This window comes from Dreissena polymorpha, chromosome 2 (assembly GCF_020536995.1).
Source record: "Dreissena polymorpha isolate Duluth1 chromosome 2, UMN_Dpol_1.0, whole genome shotgun sequence".
Classification (NCBI taxonomy): domain Eukaryota; kingdom Metazoa; phylum Mollusca; class Bivalvia; order Myida; family Dreissenidae; genus Dreissena; species Dreissena polymorpha.
The window spans coordinates 70,771,250-70,792,874 of record NC_068356.1 but is presented as its reverse complement, the minus strand read 5'-3'; the positions used below and the strand labels follow the sequence as shown (position 1 = coordinate 70,792,874).

At 37.6% G+C, this 21,625-nt stretch overlaps 1 protein-coding gene across 9 annotated transcripts in view; it reads left to right on the top strand.

Annotated features, from left to right (window-relative positions):
• The window catches only part of LOC127867530 (brefeldin A-inhibited guanine nucleotide-exchange protein 1-like), an 82,881-nt gene that overhangs the window by 18,483 nt on the left and 42,773 nt on the right, over positions 1 to 21,625 (top strand). For 5 of the 9 annotated variants that reach the window (XM_052408780.1, XM_052408776.1, XM_052408778.1 and 2 more), the window contains exons 12-20: positions 788 to 887; positions 4,421 to 4,543; positions 5,406 to 5,531; positions 5,886 to 6,081; positions 8,501 to 8,612; positions 9,409 to 9,443; positions 16,132 to 16,302; positions 17,564 to 17,648; positions 20,812 to 20,980. In XM_052408780.1, coding sequence (XP_052264740.1) covers positions 788 to 887; positions 4,421 to 4,543; positions 5,406 to 5,531; positions 5,886 to 6,081; positions 8,501 to 8,612; positions 9,409 to 9,443; positions 16,132 to 16,302; positions 17,564 to 17,648; positions 20,812 to 20,980 — 1,117 coding nt within the window. Of the gene's footprint in view, positions 1 to 787; positions 888 to 4,420; positions 4,544 to 5,405; positions 5,532 to 5,885; positions 6,082 to 8,500; positions 8,613 to 9,408; positions 9,444 to 16,131; positions 16,303 to 17,411; positions 17,497 to 17,563; positions 17,649 to 20,811; positions 20,981 to 21,625 lie in introns of all 9 variants that reach the window. The other 4 variants (XM_052408782.1, XM_052408779.1, XM_052408781.1 and 1 more) reach the window with 1 other exon arrangement.

Sequence of the window (21,625 nt, the reverse complement as noted above, 5' to 3'; positions counted from 1 at the left end):
TTGTCTGTCAGTCAATCATTCATTCATTGTGTGTGTCCCAAAACTTTAACCTGGGTCATAACTTTTGCATTATTGAAGATAGCAACTTGATATTTGGCATGCATGTGTATCTCATGGAGCTGCACATTTTGAGTGGTGAAATGTCAAGGTCATCCTTCAAGGTCAAAGGTCATCCTTATAGGTCAAATGTCAAATATATGGCTTCAAAGCGGCGCAGTAGGGGGCATTGTGTTTCTGACAAACACATCTCTTGTTTAAGGTTATTTTTATGTATTGCAAATGTTAACAAGCAAATTCTTTCTTATATAGTTTATTTCCAAAACATCGTTCTGTATTGCAAGTATTTTTCAAGGAGACCTTCATATATTGCAGCTGCAGGCCTTCTCAATGTGATCTGTTTTATTTTGTCAATACCTTTCTGTGTATTGCAGGTGTTTTTAGATCATTCTGAATATTGAGGGTAATTTTAGGAGGTCTGTCTGTATTGCATGTGTTTTTCAAGGATATCATTCTGTATATTGCAGATGATTTAAGTAGGTCTGTCTGTATTGCATGTGTTTTTCAAGGAGATCTTTTTGTACTGCTTTATTGTGTATTGCAGGTTTTTCCAAGGAGATCTTTATGTATTGCTGTATTCTGTATTGCAGGTTTTTCCAAGGAGATCTTTCTGTATTGCTGTATTCTGTATTGCAGGTGTTTTTCAAGGGGATCTTTCTGTATTGCTGTATTCTGTATTGCAGGTGTTTTTCAAGGGGATCTTTCTGTATTGTTGTATTCTGTATTGCAGGTGTTTTTCAAGGAGATCTTTCTGTACATCCTGGAGACCCCCAGCAGCTCCTTTGATCATAAGTGGATGGTGATCCAGGCACTTACAAGGATATGTGCAGGTAACAGCTTGTGTATCTTTAGTTTTCTGTGGAAAGATCTGAAAAAGAGGATTATTATTTCCTGGCTGCAGGACATCTTGGACATGTCACAGTTTGTTACCTTTCATCTGTATAGTCTGTCAATAATTAATTCTGTATTTTTTGGCACCATCAAGAAGAAGGCATTAAGCATTCACTTGTCTGTCTGTCTGTCTGTTGGTCTGAACATTTGTATGTTTCAAAGCTTGGTTATTATGTCCCCCTTCGAAGAAGAGGGGGTATATTGATTTGCTTATGTCGGTCGGTCGGTCGGTCGGTATGTCGGTCCGTCCACCAGGTGGTTTCCGGATGATAACTCAAGAACGCTTGGGGCTAGGATCATGAAACTTCATAGGTACATTGATAATGACTTGCTGATGACCCCTATTGATTTTGAGGTCACTAGGTCAAAGGTCAAGGTCACAGGTGAAGGTCACAAAAACTGGAAATAGGCATTATAAGGATTTAGCATGGTTCAAACAAGGGAAACAACTACGGTTTATGCATGTTCTTTTTATTACAGATTTGCCTCCCTTTAATTCATTCAAAATCTCATTTTACAGCAGAGATTCCAAATCTGACCTGTAAATGAGCCCCATATTTACTGCCAGTGCTAGGTTACCTTTTCCCATTTGATCATTCTTAAGTATTGGTATTGTAATGCTGCTACTGCTGCTGCTGCTACTGCTACTGCTACTGCTACTACTACTACTACTACTACTACTACTACTTCTACTTCTACTACTACTACTACTTCTACTACTACAACTACTACTACTACTACTACTACTACTACTACTACTACTTCTACTACTACTACTACTACTACTTCTACTACTACTCCTACTAATACTACTACTACTACTACTACTACTACTACAACTACTTCTACTACTACTACTACTACTACTACTACTACTACTACTACTACTACTACTACTACTACTACTACTACTACACCACCACCACCACCACCACCACCACCACCACCACCACCACCACCACCACCGTTCACAGTGACATAAAACGTATTCACACAATGGCTGCTTCTACAACTTATAGCCCATATAGGGGGGCATGCATGTTTTACAAACAGCCCTTGTTTTAAATCTTGTAAAACTGCTGGTTAGATTCTGCTAAGCTTTCGCAGGTGAATTGCTTTTATGTGCAGATGGTATTAAAGAAAGGAATTTGGGCTGAGACAATTTTTGCATAATCATAGCTCTTTGTCTTTCTTTTAACTATAGAATATCCTTATGGTTGAATATTGCTCAAACTGTAGTATTTGAAGGACCTTAAGGTGTAGATGATCATAAAGAAAATAATTTTGACCATGACCTGTTTTGGCTGAATTTAAAATCTTTTTATGCCCCCAAAGGAGGGCATATAGTGATCGGATTGTCCGTCCGTCTGTCCCTCACACTTTGCGTTTAGGTTTCGAAAAATGCTCATAGCTTCTATGTTGCTTCATATAGCAATTTCATATTTGACATGCATGTGTATATGGACAAGGCCTTTCAATACGCTCACAAATTTTGACCCCTGTGACCATGACCTTGAACTTAGGGTCCGCATTTAGGTTACGAAATCTGCGTTTAGGTTTTGAAAAATGCACATATTTTCTATGTCCCTTGAAATATAACCTTCATATTTGGTATGCATGTGTATATGAACAAGGCCTTTCCATACACACATAAATTTTGACCCCTGTGACCTTGACCTTGAACTTAGGGTCCGCGTTTAGGTTTCAAAAATGCTCATAACTTCTATCAAGCGTTTATAGGGGGCATAAGTCATCCTATGGTGACAGCTTTGTTTTGTCTGTCCTCTGTATAATATATTTTGGATTTGTCTTTGCCCAACTATTTTTAGCTCACCTGAGCACATCGTGCTCATGGTGAGCTATTGTGATCGCCTTTTGTCCGTCGTGTGTTGTGCGTCGTGTGTCGTCAACATTTACCTTGTTAACACTATAGAGGCCACATTTATTGTCCAATCTTCATGAAACTTACTCAGAACATTTGTCCCAATAATATCTTGGACGAGTTCAAAAATGGTTCTGGTTGATCGAAAAACATGGCCGCCAGGGGGCGTGGCAGTTTTCCTTATATGGCTTTAGTAAAACCTTGTTAACACTCTAGAAGTCACATTTTTAGTCCAATCTTCATGAAACTTTGTCAGAACATATGTCCCAATAATATCTTGGACGAGTTCGAAAATGGTTCCGGTTGGTTGAAAAACATGGCCGCCAGGAGGCGTGGCAGTTTTCCTTATATGGCTTTAGTAAAACCTTGTTAACACTCCAGAAGTCACATTTTCAGTCCAATCTTCATGAAACTTTGTCAGAACGTGTGTCCCAATAATATCTTGGACGAGTTCGAAAATGGTTCCGGTTGGTTGAAAAACATGGCCGCCATGGGGCATGGCAGTTTTCCTTTTATGGCTATAGTAAAACCTTGTTAACACTCTAGAAGTCACATTTTTAGTCCAATCTTCATCAAACTTGGTCAAAATATGTGTCCCAATAATATCTTGGACGAGTTCGAAAATGGTTCCAGTTGAATGAAAAACATGGCTGCCATGGGGCGGGGCAGTTTTCCTTATATGGCTTTACTGTATGGTAAAACCTTGTTAACACTCTAGAAGTCACATTTGTGGTCCAATGCTCATGAAACTTGGTCAGAATATTTGAACTAATAATATCTGGCCTAAGTTCAGAAATGGTTGAGATCTGTTAAAAAACATGGCCGCAAGGGGGCGTGGCATTTTTCCTTAAATGGCTATTTACTACAAAAACTTTGTTAACACTCTAGAAGTCACATTTATTATCCAATCTTTATGAAACTTGATCAGAACATTATTTCTAACAATAGCTCGAGTGAGTTTGAAAATGGTTATGGTTCGTTGAAAAACATGGCCGCCAGGGGGGGGGGCAGTTGTCCTTATATTTTGCCAGAGATTGAAGCTTGGTCATATCAGCTCAAAAACTAGGTCACAAGGTAAAATATAAAAAAAAAACATGTTAAAAGTCACTTTTTTGGTCCAAAATAATCTTCATGAATCAGCTTGCATTTTTTCAGAATAGTCTAGTTCCTTTGGCTTTCAGGTGAGCGCCGTAGGGCCTTATGGCCCTCTTGTTTTAGAATGTTACACATGTCTAGTTATATTTGAAAAAACATATTAAACAAAACAGCCAGAAATAGAAGTAGTTTTTCACATTTTGTCAACTTAATTTACTTGTTGATGTAATATAATTCCTTGTATGGATGCTCATTGACACTTGTTCTGAATACCTGGGTATTGATATATGTTGTCTTTTTGCTCTTGTTATTTACCTTATAAAGAGCCTTAGAATAAAAGGCTCGTTACTTACTTCTGTAGTAGTTATATTCGTTTATTCTGTTATGAAATCTGTATTGCATTAGGACTGACTTTCTAATATTTGATATGGATAGAGAAATCTTGTATTTAACTTAAATTTGCCATATTACATGTCCTGTGTCTTTTCATTGCAGATGCCCAGTGTGTTGTTGACATCTATGTCAACTATGACTGTGACCTTTCCTTGGCCAACCTTTTTGAGCGGCTAGTGAGTGATCTGTCCAAGATTGCTCAGGGCAGACAATCCCTGGCTCTGGGTATGTGTTCCACTGAAGTGGTTTTTTATTATGCCCCGGGTAGGGTGGCATATAGCAGTTAAATTGTCAGCCTGTCTGTCTGTCTGAAAACTTTAAAATTGGCCATAACTTTTGCAATATTGAAGATAGCAACTTGATATGCAGCATGCATGTGTATCTGATGAAGCTGCTCATTTTGATTGGTGAAAGGTCAAGGTCATCCTTTAAGGTCAAAAGTAAAAAAAAACAATCCAAGGGAAGTAATAAGCTTTAAAAGGGTGATAATTTCTAAACCTGCCAAATGATATATTGAAAATTTTATTTCAAAGCGGCGCAATAGAGGGCATTGTGTTTCTGACAAACACATCTCTTGTTGGTAGAATTTTAGGCTGTTTTTTTTTCCCCATTCCCAATGATAAAAAAAGTATGTATTTTTCACTTATGACTGCAAAAAATGCCCAATTGAAGGTTTCCAAAAGAATTTTAATTTATTTAAAAAAATGCAGCATACAGTTGATTCCCAAATCAGCTCTAAGGGTTAAACCTTAGTAACTATGATATCATAAACACTCATCAACTTATAAGTATTTGTTAGCAAAAGAACAACAACAAATTTCCCAGTTATAGTCAAAAAAATGCAATTTGTCCCAATCCAAAGGGTCTTGGCCCCATCTCAAAATGGTGGGAAAAAACACTGCATAGTATCACTGTTTGTTTAGGTTTGTACGTTTTAACATAAAGTCTTTTATAGACAGTATTGTAAATACATGTGTTGTTATTTCAGATGAAACACCAGGTAAGGAGAGACAATAACAGTAGTGTTGATTTATAAAAATGGTATGTAATTCAACATAGAAAAATAATTGCATAATATTTGCCCCAGGAGTAACGCCAACCCAGGAGCAGAGCATGCGTGTGAAGGGTCTAGAGTGCCTTGTGTCCATCCTCAAGTGCATGGTGGAGTGGAGCAAAGACCTGTATGTCAATCCTCACTCACAGTCCAACCTCGGTGAGTCAGACTAGATGTAACACCATTCATATAGTTTTCTCCAGCAAGTCGTTAACTTTGATAGTATTGGTTTTAATGCTATAAGGCAATGTTTCATTGACTGAATTAGATGAGAATATTCATGAGATTGCAAGCAAGCTATTTATTCTCATTTGTAATCACCTCAACCTTTGTGAATTACCAGCTTTAAGAAATAACCGACTAAGATACTTGTATAACTCCCTTGGTCAGCTTGTGTGCAATTAGATACAGATTTCTTAAAGGATTCCTTAGTTCTATGATAAATGCCTAGACTGAGATGAATGCTCTTCTTCTACTCTATGTAAAACAGAGTCATGTCCTCAATGTTGCTAGGTGCTGATAGCAAGCCGTCCCAGGAGTCAGACTCAGACTCGGGTAAAGGTACGCTGGACAGCTATGGTAGCGTGAACTCACTGGAGTCCAACAGCAGCAACCACACCCTGTCTGTGAGTGTGCAGCCCCAGGACAGCCCGGAGCAGTATGAGGTCCTCAAACAGCAGAAGGAGATCATGGAACATGGCATTGAACTGTAAGCAATCAGGTCATGGAAAATGGCATTGAACTGTAAGCAATCAGGTCATGGAACATGGCATTGAACTGTAAGCAATCAGGTCATGGAACATGGCATTGAACTGTAAGCAATCAGGTCATGGAACATGGCATTGAACTGTAAGCAATCAGGTCATGGAACATTGCATTGAACTGTAAGCAATCAGGTCATGGAAAATGGCATTGAACTGTACGCTATCAGGTCATGGAACATGCCATGAACTGTAAGCTATCAGGTCATGGAACATGGCATTGAGCTGTAAGCAATCAGGTCACGGAACATGGCATTGAACTGTAAACAATCAGGTCATGGAACATGGCATTGAACTGTAAGCAATCAGGTCATGGAACATGGCATTTAACTGTAAGCAATCAGGTCATGGAACATTGCATTGAACTGTAAGCAATCAGGTCATGGAACATTGCATTGAACTTTAAGCAATCAGGTCATGGAACATGGCATTGAACTGTAAGCAATCAGGTCATGGAACATGGCATTGAACTGTAAGCAATCAGGTCATGGAACATGGCATTGCACTGTAAGCTATCAGGTCATGGAACATGGCATTGAACTGTAAGCAATCAGATTATGGAACATGGCATCGAACTGTAAGCAATCAGGTCATGGAACATGGCATTGAACTGTAAGCTATCAGGTTATGGAACATGGCATTAGACTGTTAGCAATCAGATCATGGAACATGGCATTGAACTGTTAGCAATCAGGTCATGGAACATGGCATTGAACTGTACGCTATCAGGTCATGGAACATGCCATGAACTGTAAGCTATCAGGTCATGGAACATGGCATTGAACTGTTAGCAATCAGGTCATGGAACATGGCATTGAACTGTAAGCAATCGGATAATGGAACATGGCATTGAACTGTAAGCAATCAGATCATGGAACTTGGCATTGAACTGTTAGCTATCAGGTCATGGAACATGGCATTGAACCGTAAGCAATCGGATAATGGAACATGGCATTGAACTGTAAGCAATCAGATCATGGAACTTGGCATTGAACTGTAAGCAATCAGATCATGGAACATGGGGTTGAACTGTAAGTAATTAGTCTATGGGACGTGGCATTTATCTGAAAGCAATACACTGAGCCTCTTTGCTGCATGAGCACTATTTAATTGAGCCTTGTTATGGGAAAACTGGACTTTCGTGGTATCTTTGTTTAAAAACTGGACTCATGGTATCTTTGTTTAAAAACTGGACTTTCATGGTATCTTTGTTTAAAAACAAACAAGTCTCTTGTAAGCAAAAATTCACAGACCTATTTGGGACAACACTATATGCACATGTATTAAGCACAGTTTTCACAGACCTATTTGGGACAACACTATATGCACATGTAGTAAGCACAGTTTTCACAGACCTATTTGGGACAACACTATATGCACATGTAGTAAGCACAGTTTTCACAGACCTATTTGGGACAACACTATATGCACATGTAGTAAGCACAGTTTTCACAGACCTATTTGGGACAACACTATATGCACATGTAGTAAGATACAACACTATATGCACATGTAGTAAGGGACAACACTATATGCACATGTAGTAAGGGACAACACTATATGCACATGTAGTAAGGGACAACACTATATGCTCATGTAGTAAGGGACAACACTATATGCACATGTAGTAAGGGACAACACTATATGCACATGTAGTAAGGGACAACACTATATGCACATGTAGTAAGGGACAACACTATATGCACATGTAGTAAGGGACAACACTATATGCACATGTAGTAAGGGACAACACTATATGCACATGTAGTAAGGGACAACACTATATGCACATGTAGTAAGGGACAACACTATATGCACATGTAGTAAGGGACAACACTATATGCACATGTAGTAAGGGACAACACTATATGCACATGTAGTAAGGGACAACACTATATGCACATGTAGTAAGGGACAACAATATATGCACATGTAGTAAGGGACAACACTATATGCACATGTAGTAAGGGACAACACTATATGCACATGTAGTAAGGGACAAAACTATATGCACATGTAGTAAGGGACAACACAATATGCACATGTAGTAAGGGACAACACTATATGCACATGTAGTAAGGGACAACACTTTATGCAGATGTAGTAAGGGACAACACTATATGCACATGTAGTAAGGGACAATACTATATGCACATGTAGTAAGGGACAACACTATATGCACATGTAGTAAGCACAGTTTTCACAGAATAGGGCTCATTTGTTTGTTTGTTTGAATTGTCTGCCATATTTAACAGTATTTCAGTCATCGCAGTTGCCAGTCAACCCACTTACACTTGTAAGATTTTACTGGGCAAACTTAGCTCTAACTGGTAAAACCAGTGCGCCTACTGACGCCATATATTGCAGGTTCAACAAGAAGCCACGTCGAGGCGTGCAGTACCTCCAGGACCAGGGCATGCTGGGAACGTCACCAGACGACATCGCTGAACTCTTCCACAACGATGACCGACTGGATAAGGTGTGCATGCAAACAGCATTCTTTGACTTTATAATTGCTTATTTGTTTATTTGTGAGTTGTGTATAATGATGATTCTAGTATATTTGTTGTTTTGGTTGTTTTGCATATTCAGATTACTTGTTTTCTTGTTTACGACATGTCATAGTTATATATAGTATATATAGTAATTTAATATTAAACATCTGATGTTCAAGACATGCTGAACATATGTATCAGATTTGTACAATACAAAAAGGGTGTAAAATTTCTATGCCTGCTTGCCATGACAAGTGAACATTTTATGCTTCTACACCTGCCACTATATTTAAAATAATTTTACATATTTGCCTATTATTTTATATGTATGCAATGTGCTAAGCAGTTAACTTAATCTTATATAAAAAGGTGATTGGGTTTTGTCTGGGACTTTAAACAGACAGGTGGTTATTTTTGTGATTTTGAATGAATGGAAATTTATCCATGAACAATATTTGGTGAGGATTTAAAACTTTAAGTGGAAAAACCTAAATCCAGTTTTGTGGGTGGGCGAGCTTCATTTATCTGATGCTTGTAAGACGGAGCAAGGGCATTTTGTACATGTAAAATTGAAAACGTCATAAACATGTCAACACCTCCGTTTTTATTTTTAAAAATTAAAAAGCAGAAATTTGACAAAGAAAATTATTACATATGAAAGGGTGCCTACCAATCCAGTTTTCTTATGCATGCATGATAAAAATGATAATGCTTTGACAATTATTTGTATACTATTTTTTAATGATTTAAAATTGAAGTATTCAATTGCTTTCATTTCAGACTATGATAGGAGATTTCATCGGAGACAATGATAAGTAAGTTATTATTCTAAAGCATTCATTTGCAGCCATACACAGGGTGAGGGTATGTTTGAGTCACTCTCTCAATCGGTCAGTTGGTCAAGCAGTCGGCGTAAAATGTTGTAAATTTGTAGAGTGAACTGCTTCCATATTCCCCAAGTGACTGAGTTGAAATGTAAAATATGTCACGACTATAAGGTGTAGATGTACCAGACACGTTTTTCATCCCCACGGAGCCACGCACTCCTGAGATATATGCTGTTAAACATTGGTGACAAATAAGTGCCAGGGTATTAGACTTAATTGTGAGAAAGCTCTTATAAGTGTTTCTGGTGTAATCTGAGGGTAATATAACTGTCTATTCATAACTCTGAGTTGTGAGTGTCCATGTGTCTGTCCGGTGTAATCTGAGGGTAATATAACTGTCTATTCATAACTCTGAGTTGTGAGTGTCCATGTGTCTGTCTGGTGTAATCTGAGGGTAATATAACTGTCTATTCATAACTCTGAGTTGTGAGTGTCCATGTGTCTGTCTGGTGTAATCTGAGGGTAATATAACTGTCTATTCATAACTCTGAGTTGTGAGTGTCCATGTGTCTGTCTGGTGTAATCTGAGGGTAATATAACTGTCTATTCATAACTCTGAGTTGTGAGTGTCCATGTGTCTGTCTGGTTTAATCTGAGGGTAATATAACTGTCTATTCATAACTCCGAGTTGTTGTGAGTGTCCATGTGTCTGTCTGGTGTAATCTGAGGGTAATATAACTGTCTATTCATAACTCTGAGTTGTGAGTGTCCATGTGTCTGTCTGGTGTAATCTGAGGGTAATATAACTGTTTATTCATAACTCTGAGTTGTGAGTGTCCATGTGTCTGTCTGGTGTAATCTGAGGGTAATATAACTGTCTATTCATAACTCCGAGTTGTTGTGAGTGTCCATGTGTCTGTCTGGTGTAATCTGAGGGTAATATAACTGTCTATTCATAACTCTGAGTTGTGAGTGTCCATGTGTCTGTCTGGTGTAATCTGAGGGTAATATAACTGTCTATTCATAACTCTGAGTTGTGAGTGTCCATGTGTCTGTCTGGTGTAATCTGAGGGTAATATAACTGTCTATTCATAACTCCGAGTTGTTGTGAGTGTCCATGTGTCTGTCTGGTGTAATCTGAGGGTAATATAACTGTCTCTTCATAACTCTTAGTTGTTGTGAGTGTCCATGTGTCTGTCTTGTGTAATCTGAGGGTAATATAACTGTCTATTCATAACTCTGAGTTGTTGTGAGTGTCCATGTGTCTGTCTGGTGTAATCTGAGGGTAATATAACTGTCTTTTCATAACTCTGAGTTGTTGTGAGTGTCCATGTGTCTGTCTGGTGTAATATGAAGGTTATATAACTGTCTATTTATAACTCTGAGTTGTTGTGAGTGTCCATGTGTCTGTCTGGTGTAATCTGAGGGTAATATAACTGTCTCTTCATAACTCTGAGTTGTTGTGAGTGTCCATGTGTCTGTCTGGTGTAATCTTAGGGCAATATAACTGTCTATTCATAACTCTGAGTTGTTGTGAGTGTCCATGTGTCTGTCTGGTGTAATCTGAGGGTAATATAACTGTCTCTTCATAACTCTGAATTGTTGTGAGTGTCCATGTGTCTGTCTGGTGTAATCTGAAGGTAATATAACTGTCTATTCATAACTCTATAAGTCTTTCTGGTGTAATCTGAGGGTAATATAACTGTCTATTCATAACTCTATAAGTCTTTCTGGTGTAATCTGAGGGTAATATAACTGTCTATTCATAACTCTGAGTTGTTGTGAGTGTTCATGTGTCTGTCTGGTGTAATCTGAGGGTAATATAAATGTCTATTCATAACTCTGAGTTGTGAGTGTCCATGTGTCTGTCTGGTGTAATCTGAGGGTAATATAACTGTCTATTCATAACTCTGAGTTGTTGTGAGTGTCCATGTGTCTGTCTGGTGTAATCTGAGGGTAATATAACTGTCTATTCATAACTCTGAGTTGTGAGTGTCCATGTGTCTGTCTGGTGTAATCTGAGGGTAATATAACTGTCTATTCATAACTCTGAGTTGTGAGTGTCCATGTGTCTGTCTGGTGTAATCTGAGGGTAATATAACTGTCTATTCATAACTCTGAGTTGTGAGTGTCCATGTGTCTGTCTGTTGTAATCTGAGGGTAATATAACTGTCTATTCATAACTCTGAGTTGTGAGTGTCCATGTGTCTGTCTGGTGTAATCTGAGGGTAATATAACTGTCTATTCATAACTCTGAGTTGTGAGTGTCCATGTGTCTGTCTGGTGTAATCTGAGGGTAATATAACTGTCTATTCATAACTCTGAGTTGTTGTGAGTGTCCATGTGTCTGTCTGGTGTAATCTGAGGGTAATATAACTGTCTATTCATAACTCTGAGTTGTTGTGAGTGTCCATGTGTCTGTCTGGTGTAATCTGAGGGTAATATAACTGTCTATTCATAACTCTGAGTTGTGAGTGTTAATGTGTCTGTCTGGTGTAATCTGAGGGTAATATAACTGTCTATTCATAACTCTGAGTTGTGAGTGTCCATGTGTCTGTCTGGTTTAATCTGAGGGTAATATAACTGTCTATTCATAACTCTGAGTTGTGAGTGTCCATGTGTCTGTCTGGTGTAATCTGAGGGTAATATAACTGTCTATTCATAACTCTGAGTTGTGAGTGTCCATGTGTCTGTCTGGTGTAATCTGAGGGTAATATAACTGTCTATTCATAACTCTGAGTTGTTGTGAGTGTCCATGTGTCTGTCTGGTGTAATCTGAGGGTAATATAACTGTCTATTCATAACTCTGAGTTGTGAGTGTCCATGTGTCTGTCTGGTGTAATCTGAGGGTAATATAACTGTCTAATTATAACTCTGAGTTGTGAGTGTCCATGTGTCTGTCTGGTTTAATCTGAGGGTAATATAACTGTCTATTCATAACTCTGAGTTGTGAGTGTTTATGTGTCTGTCTGGTGTAATCTGAGGGTAATATAACTGTCTATTCATAACTCTGAGTTGTGAGTGTCCATGTGTCTGTCTGGTGTAATCTGAGGGTAATATAACTGTCTATTCATAACTCTGAGTTGTTGTGAGTGTCCATGTGTCTGTCTGGTGTAATCTGAGGGTAATATAACTGTCTATTCATAACTCTGAGTCGTGAGTGTCCATGTGTCTGTCTGGTGTAATCTGAGGGTAATATAACTGTCTATTCATAACTCTGAGTTGTGAGTGTCCATGTGTCTGTCTGGTGTAATCTGAGGGTAATATAACTGTCTATTCATAACTCTGAGTTGTTGTGAGTGTCCATGTGTCTGTCTGGTGTAATCTGAGGGTAATATAACTGTCTATTCATAACTCTGAGTTGTGAGTGTCCATGTGTCTGTCTGGTGTAATCTGAGGGTAATATAACTGTCTATTCATAACTCTGAGTTGTGAGTGTCCATGTGTCTGTCTGGTGTAATCTGAGGGTAATATAACTGTCTATTCATAACTCTGAGTTGTGAGTGTCCATGTGTCTGTCTGGTTTAATCTGAGGGTAATATAACTGTCTATTCATAACTCTGAGTTGTGAGTGTCCATGTGTCTGTCTGGTGTAATCTGAGGGTAATATAACTGTCTATTCATAACTCTGAGTTGTGAGTGTCCATGTGTCTGTCTGGTGTAATCTGAGGGTAATATAACTGTCTATTCATAACTCTGAGTTGTTGTGAGTGTCCATGTGTCTGTCTGGTGTAATCTGAGGGTAATATAAATGTCTATTCATAACTCTGAGTTGTGAGTGTCCATGTGTCTGTCTGGTGTAATCTGAGGGTAATATAACTGTCTATTCATAACTCTGAGTTGTTGTGAGTGTCCATGTGTCTGTCTGGTGTAATCTGAGGGTAATATAACTGTCTATTCATAACTCTGAGTTGTTGTGAGTGTTCATGTGTCTGTCTGGTGTAATCTGAGGGTAATATAACTGTCTATTCATAACTCTGAGTTGTGAGTGTCCATGTGTCTGTCTGGTGTAATCTGAGGGTAATATAACTGTCTATTCATAACTCTGAGTTGTTGTGAGTGTCCATGTGTCTGTCTGGTGTAATCTGAGGGTAATATAACTGTCTATTCATAACTCTTGAGTTGTGAGTGTCCATGTGTCTGTCTGGTGTAATCTGAGGGTAATATAGCTGTCTATTCATAACTCTGAGTTGTGAGTGTCCATGTGTCTGTCTGGTGTAATCTGAGGGTAATATAACTGTCTATTCATAACTCTGAGTTGTGAGTGTCCATGTGTCTGTCTGGTGTAATCTGAGGGTAATATAACTGTCTATTCATAACTCTGAGTTGTGAGTGTCCATGTGTCTGTCTGGTGTAATCTGAGGGTAATATAACTGTCTATTCATAACTCTGAGTTGTGAGTGTCCATGTGTCTGTCTGGTGTAATCTGAGGGTAATATAACTGTCTATTCATAACTCTGAGTTGTTGTGAGTGTCCATGTGTCTGTCTGGTGTAATCTGAGGGTAATATAACTGTCTATTCATAACTCTGAGTTGTTGTGAGTGTCCATGTGTCTGTCTGGTGTAATCTGAGGGTAATATAACTGTCTATTCATAACTCTGAGTTGTGAGTGTCCATGTGTCTGTCTGGTGTAATCTGAGAGTAATATAACTGTCTATTCATAACTCTGAGTTGTTGTGAGTGTCCATGTGTCTGTCTGGTGTAATCTGAGGGTAATATAACTGACTATTCATAACTCTGAGTTGTGAGTGTCCATGTGTCTGTCTGGTGTAATCTGAGAGTAATATAACTGTCTATTCATAACTCTGAGTTGTTGTGAGTGTCCATGTGTCTGTCTGGTGTAATCTGAGGGTAATATAACTGACTATTCATAACTCTGAGTTGTGAGTGTCCATGTGTCTGTCTGGTGTAATCTGAGGGTAATATAACTGTCTATTCATAACTCTGAGTTGTTGTGAGTGTCCATGTGTCTGTCTGGTGTAATCTGAGGGTAATATAACTGTCTATTCATAACTCTGAGTTGTTGTGAGTGTCCATGTGTCTGTCTGGTGTAATCTGAGGGTAATATAACTGTCTATTCATAACTCTGAGTTGTGAGTGTCCATGTGTCTGTCTGGTGTAATCTGAGGGTAATATAACTGTCTATTCATAACTCTGAGTTGTGAGTGTCCATGTGTCTGTCTGTATCAGGATCCTGCCAGAACTCAAAAAGTACTTAGGCTACGCTGATGAAACTTAGTAATTAATTTCATTTTTTTGTCAGAGTAAAATTGTGTTTGCTGTGGTTATGAAATTTATTGATTACTTAAATCTGGATCCTGGGATAACTCATAAAAAAATCAAGCTCAGTTTGATAAAGTTGGTATGTTGAAATAGGGCCATATGGGGAAAATGCATGTTATTTTAGTTGTTTTGTCAGACAATAATTGTGATTGCTATTGTTACAGATGCTTTCCCTGCAGACATAATTGTGATTGCTATTGTTACAGATGCTTTCCCTGCAGACATATTTGTGATTGCTATTGTTACAGATGCTTTCCCTGCAGACATAATTGAAAACAATAGCCTGGGTCTTGCAATAACTCACCAAGTATATCAGCTAATGAAGCTTTGTATGCTGATAGAAGGCCATAGGAGGAATGAACGCTTTATTTCAGTTTTGTCTGGTGTTTTTTTAACCGACAACAACTGCTGCTGCTTTGGTTTCAGAAATAATTGAAAACTTAATTAATCATTCTGCTTTTACTAAAATATACTTGATTAACGTTCATGAAATGTATGGAGGTCCTGTACTTACTTTGACAAAATTATTATGGCAGGGGTCTGCTATTTAGTCTGTTACAAAGCTCTTGTTTATTATCACATAAATTTGGTCAAGACTGTCAGAATAAAAAAGTATTCAATTTAGTATAAAAAAACGTAGTGAGATATTGAAAAATATCATTGAGGTAAAATTTGTATTTTTCAATGTGTTTATACATGTACTCTTAATTTTATTATGTTTGACTCTAAACTGTTAGCAATTGCTATGACCTTTATGTATCCTTCTTTCCTATTGTTTCATCCATTCCTATAGATTCATCCACCTCCTTATGTTGGTAATAATGACAGATTTCTGATAAAACTTAAGTGAGTTATGCTTATTTTTAAAAATCTATAACATATACATGTTGTATTTAGCTTAAAAACATGCAAATGTTATTTTTTGGAGAGAAAATTTTAATTTAGGTAAAAATTAAGTAAAATCAGCTACACATGCTGTGTAAATACCAATAATTCTGAAAATATTCATGTTTAAACAGTGTTTTTGTGTTTATTAGTCTATAAGAATATTTATTTAGTGATTTATATCCAAAAAACTTAAAACATTTATTGTTTTCCTATAAAAATAATGACTGAACAGATTGATAGGAAAGATACCAACATATCAGGACTGCTAGGGTGCCCACCTAGAATTGGCCTGTTACTAAGGAAATACCTGCGTTGTAAATTATTTTGCCATACTTTTGTGGGAAAGAAATAAAACGTTTAATTAAATGTCTCACTTGTGCCGAAAATCTTTTCATTTAATAGAAAAAGTCAATTTCACTCTTAAGTGGCCGAATATACAGACAAAGAGGCTATACAGTTCTAAATGTATTGAATTTAATTAAATGTTCATGACTTCTATTCAAGGTTCAACAAAGAAATAATGTATGCGTATGTGGACCAACTGAACTTTGCTGAGATGAATTTTGTGTCTGCACTGCGTCGTTTCCTGGAGGGGTTCCGGTTGCCGGGGGAGGCCCAGAAGATTGACAGACTGATGGAGAAGTTTGCCTCTCGCTTCTGTGAATGCAACACCAAGTAAGGATTTGTGCATAGAATAATCTGGTTTATTCATACATTTATAAATTCTAAAACATTCTTCAAGCGTTTTGATTTGATTAGATGACTATTTTTGGTATTTATGGTTGATGGGGATGAGATGTCATTTGTTGCCATAATCGATGTATTGAAGATTGCTTGTTCAGGAAGATGGTACTTAATTTTCATGATATCTCATCTGGAGTCTTGTTTAATTGCTGATAAGCTTCAATGTATAATAGAGCAGCAATCCGGAAAAACAGGTCATAAAGCATGTTTATAAAGTGTTGATTCAGATTAGCCTGTGCAGTGTTACAGGCTAATCAAGGATGACACCTTCTGCTTGTATAGCCTGTGCAGTGTTACAGGCTAATCAAGGATGACACCTTCTGCTTGTATAGCCTGTGCAGTGTTACAGGCTAATCAGGGATGACACCTTCTGCTTGTATAGCCTGTGCAGTGTTACAGGCTAATCAATGATGACACCTTCTGCTTGTATAGACTGTGCAGTGTTACAGGCTAATCAGGGATGACACCTTCTGCTTGTATAGCCTGTGCAGTGTTACAGGCTAATCAAGGATGACACCTTCTGCTTGTATAGCCTGTGCAGTGTTACAGGCTAATCAAGGATGACACCCTCTGCTTATATGTTATTTTTGTGTTCAAAGGAAGTCTCTTCTTAACATACATCAAGTCTAAGAGGAACATTTTGTCCCTAATAAGCCTGCACTGACTGCATGGGCTGAGCAGGGACAACACTTTACTTGCATGCATTTGACCTCATTTTCCAACAGATTTGCTCATCTGGTTTTAACTTTTTATTTCTTATGAAATTCTTTTTGCTACCTTTTTCTTGCTACCGTATAGGGTACTGGAAGCAGATTTATGTTTTGTAGTTTGTAATTCTCTCAATTATGTTGGGATATCATATATAATATTTTATTATTAATATTAAATTATAAAAATGTTAAAATCTAAGATTTGTATCTGTTAGATATTTTCAATAGTGGCATTTAGAAAACAGAAAAATATCATTGACATTTTTTATTATTGAAGAGTGGAGTGGTTGGTGGTGCTAACCCAGTTGTTAATGTGGTTGTACATTGCAGCAGTGAGATATTTGCCAGTGCTGACGCGGCCTATGTTTTGGCGTACTCTGTGATAATGTTAACTACAGATCTGCACAGTAGTCAGGTATTGTGTGAGCTGTCTTGGTGCTTTCTTGGTTTTTGTTTTGACCATTTATATTTTGTTTTTGCAGACTTGGCATTTTTGCCAGCGCAGATGCAGCCTATGTTCTTGCGTATTCAATTATTATTTTGACCACTGATCTTCACAGCTATCAGGTAGACTTTGGTAATGGTCATTGAGGGTTTTGGTTGCCATTTTGTAACACTTCTTCGTGCTTAATCCTGAATATATTCTTTGTTGCTAGAAATAGTGTTTGCACCTAAATTGCTTTTTCAAAGAGCTTCTCCTCCTGTGGCAATGTTTTTTTTAGGGATGTCAAAACTTTTGTATCTTTCATTTCCTTTCTTTTCTCCATACTTTTCTAATAATTGTTATGTACCTCTTCGAAGAAGAAGGGGTAACTTGTTTTGCTGGATGTCGGTCTGTCTGTCAGTAGACCAGATTGTTTCCGATTAATAACGAAATGACCGATTGGCTTGATACTTCACATGTGCATTGGCCTTAGACAGTAGATGACCCCTATTGAAATTGGGGTCACTAGGTCAAAGGTCAAGGTCACTATCACACTAAGTGTGAAAATCGTTTCCGATCAATAACGCGTCAACCAATTGACTGATTGGCTTGATACTTCACATGTGCATTGGCCTTGGAAAGCAGATGACCCCTACTGAAATTGGGGTCACTAGGTCAAAGGTCAAGGTCACTGTTACACATTAAGAGTAAAATCGTTTCCGATCAATAACTCGTCAACTGATTCACCGATTGGCTTGATAATTCCCATGATCATTGGCTTTGGACAGTAGATGACCTCTTTTGAAACTGGGGTCACTAAGTCAAAAGTCAAGGTCACTGTTACACACTAAGTGTGAAATCTTTTCCGATCAATTACTTGTCAACCGATTCCCAGTTTGGCTTAATATTTCTCATGTGCATTGGCCTTGGAAAGTAGATGACCCCTATTGAAATTGGGGTCACTAGGTCAAAGGTAATGGTCACTGGCTTAAAAGGTGGGAAAAGCGTTTCTGATCAATAACTCGTCAGCGATTCAACGGATTGGCTTGATACTTACCATGCCCATTGGCCTTGGACAGTAGATGACCCCTATTAAAATTGGGGTCAAAGGTGAAGGTCACTGTCACAATTAGTGTGAAAATTGTTTCAGAGCAATGACTCATCAACGAATTGAAAGATTGGCTTGATACTTCACGTGTGCATTGGCCTTGGAAAGTAGATGACCCCTATTGAAATTGGGGTCACTAGTTCAAAGCCCTGTTTGGGGAGACATATGTCTCCGGACACGGAACTCTTGTTTTTAAGTGAAGCAATAGTAGTTTTAAGCTTTTAAAGAGTCAGTATCAGTGGTACATTATTGCCACTCAAGCATGTCAATATCAAGCTTGATAAAATTGCCGATCAAGCAAGTCATTGACCAATAGAACTGCGGCGTCTTTTCATGTTTACTTTCCCCCATTTATACCTTTTTTTATAAAAGAAGAAGAAAATGTTGTTGATGTGATGAGATTATTGTCTTGTGTATCAATATGTTAGTCATACAATTTCTGCTGAAGATTGAAACTGTGGGGATTTTTTGTCCATAATATTTATATATATACCATTTGAATGCTATATTACTTAAGAATTGGTGAATATAAATCTACACCTTTGTCTTAGCTACCCCTATAGCAAAAGTGTTTGCTTGTGTAAACAGATTGCACTCTTATTTGGTTAAGTGACATGTGTATTTGCTAGATTGCAAACTTATTTTAAATACAGCAGGTCTGCTTATCTAGAAGCTCCGTTATCGCATGCACATAGCATGAATGTCTAGTGTTTAAAAAAAACTACATTAGCACAACTGGAAAAGATCCTTTATTGAAAAATTGATAAATAAATAAAAAGACAGAAAACAGCACATTCATTTTGAGCACACCTGAGCACAATGTAGTCATGGTGAGCATAAAAAAAATGGTTGCAGTCTGTTGAAAAACATGGCCGCCAGATGGCGGGAAAGTTATCCTTATATGGCCATAGATAATCCTTGTTAGCACTCTAAAAGTTAAATTTATAGTTCACTCTTCAAAAACTTGGTCAGAAACTTTGTTCTAATGATATCTTGGGCTTCACAGAACAGGTCAGTTCCTTTGTATCTCAGGGGATCGACGTTGGGACTATCAGGCCCTCTTGTTTCATAAAGTTAACTGGGGTATTATGTGGGTTTATTCAATGAGCTTGAAACATATTAGTGAGATGCCATCAAGTCCCTTGGAATGTACATTTTTTTTTCCGGTAGGGTGGCATATAGCAGTTAAACTGTCAGTCGGTTTGTCTGTCTGTCTGCCTGTGTGTCAGTCCGAAAACTTTCACATAACTTTTGCAATATTGAAGATAGCAACTTGATATTTTGCATGCATGTGATCTTATGAAGCTACACTTTTTGAGTGGTGATTGGTCAAGGTCATCCTTCAAGGTCAAAAGTAAAAAAATACAATCCAAGGGAAGTAATAACCTTTAAAAGGGAGATAATTTCTTAACCTGCCAAATGATATATTGAAATTTTATTTCAAAGCGGTGCAATAGGGGGCATTGTGTTTCTGACAAACACATCTCTTGTTTTACATGTGTCTTGGGTTGCATGTGCATTCATTGAATGATCTGGTATAGGGGCTACAATGGTTAAGCTAGGAAGTAATTGAATGATCTGGTATAGGGGCTACAATGGTTAAGCTAGGAAGTAATTGAATGATCTGGTATAGGGGCTACAATGGTTAAGCTAGGAAGTAATTGAATGATCTGGTATAGGGGCTACAATGGTTAAGCTAGGAAGTAATTGAATGATCTGGTATAGGGGCTACAATGATCTGGTATAGGGGCTACAATGGTTAAGCTAGCAAGTATTAGAAAAAATAATCAATAGCAAAACAGCTTTGAAAATGTTGAATATCACACATGTCCAAATGTTTAAATATATTGATGCAGTATTAATTATTCATTCCATTCATGCAGATGATCTTAGGTCATGACTGATCTTGTTTGTAAAGCAGTTCAGATGTTCTGAAGTAACGACTTATCTTGTTAAGCTTATTTTTCAAGCAGCAACCAAAATAATCTATGAAAAAAAGGCTTACTGGGCAATCTTTTAAGTTTAAATTAAACTAGAAGATATTTTCTGAATTGTAATTTTGCCCTGATAAACAACTCTTTAATCATTCAAATTCCATGTTGGATGACTTCTATCAATTTGAAATTCTTTGTAATAATATGAGAATGTTTTCAAAGTCCTTAATTCAAAATCAATGTTTCATTGATTGTGTCTGATAGATCAAGGAGAAGAACCGAATGACGAAGGAGCAGTACATCAAGATGAATCGGGGCATCAATGACAGCAAGGACTTGCCTGAGGAGTACCTGTCGGCCATCTATGACGAGATAGCGCAGAACGAAATCAAAATGAAGGCAGTAGGAGTGCAGAAGAATGTCACCACAGGAAGTAAGATATAGGTTACCATGCCACCAGAGGAGTATTGCAGGTTATTTAAAACACCAGAAATCAGTTATTTTAATTGGAAAATAAAGAATTGTTCAGTCTTGAACAACATATGTCTATTTTTGCTGGAGGGCTTTATTAGGGATTATAAAGAAATTAAGCACTAACTTTTTGTTTGGGACCATGGACAACAAGTCATTTTCAGTGCTGAATCTTTTCCTTTATGTTAATCATTGTGGGCTAATGATAAGCTCACTTGTTCTAAGGTAAAAGACAGTCTGTGAAATCCACTCCTCCAGATACATTTATGATATTAATATTATTGTCCCCTACTAGAGGGGACTTATGGTTTGCCCACTGTGTGTCCGTGAGTCGGTCACACTTTTCTGGATCCTGCGATAACTTTAAAAGTTCTTCATATTTTTCATGAAACTTAAAACATGGACAGATGGCAATATGGAAATTATGCACGTCATTTCATTTTTTATTACACAAGAATTCTGGTTGCTATGGAAACAAATAGACTAGAAATATTGCTGAAAATGGTGGATCCTGCGATAACCTTAAATGTTCTTCATATTTTTTCATGAAACTTAAAATATGGACAGATGACAATATGGAGATTATGCACGTCATTTTATTTTGTTC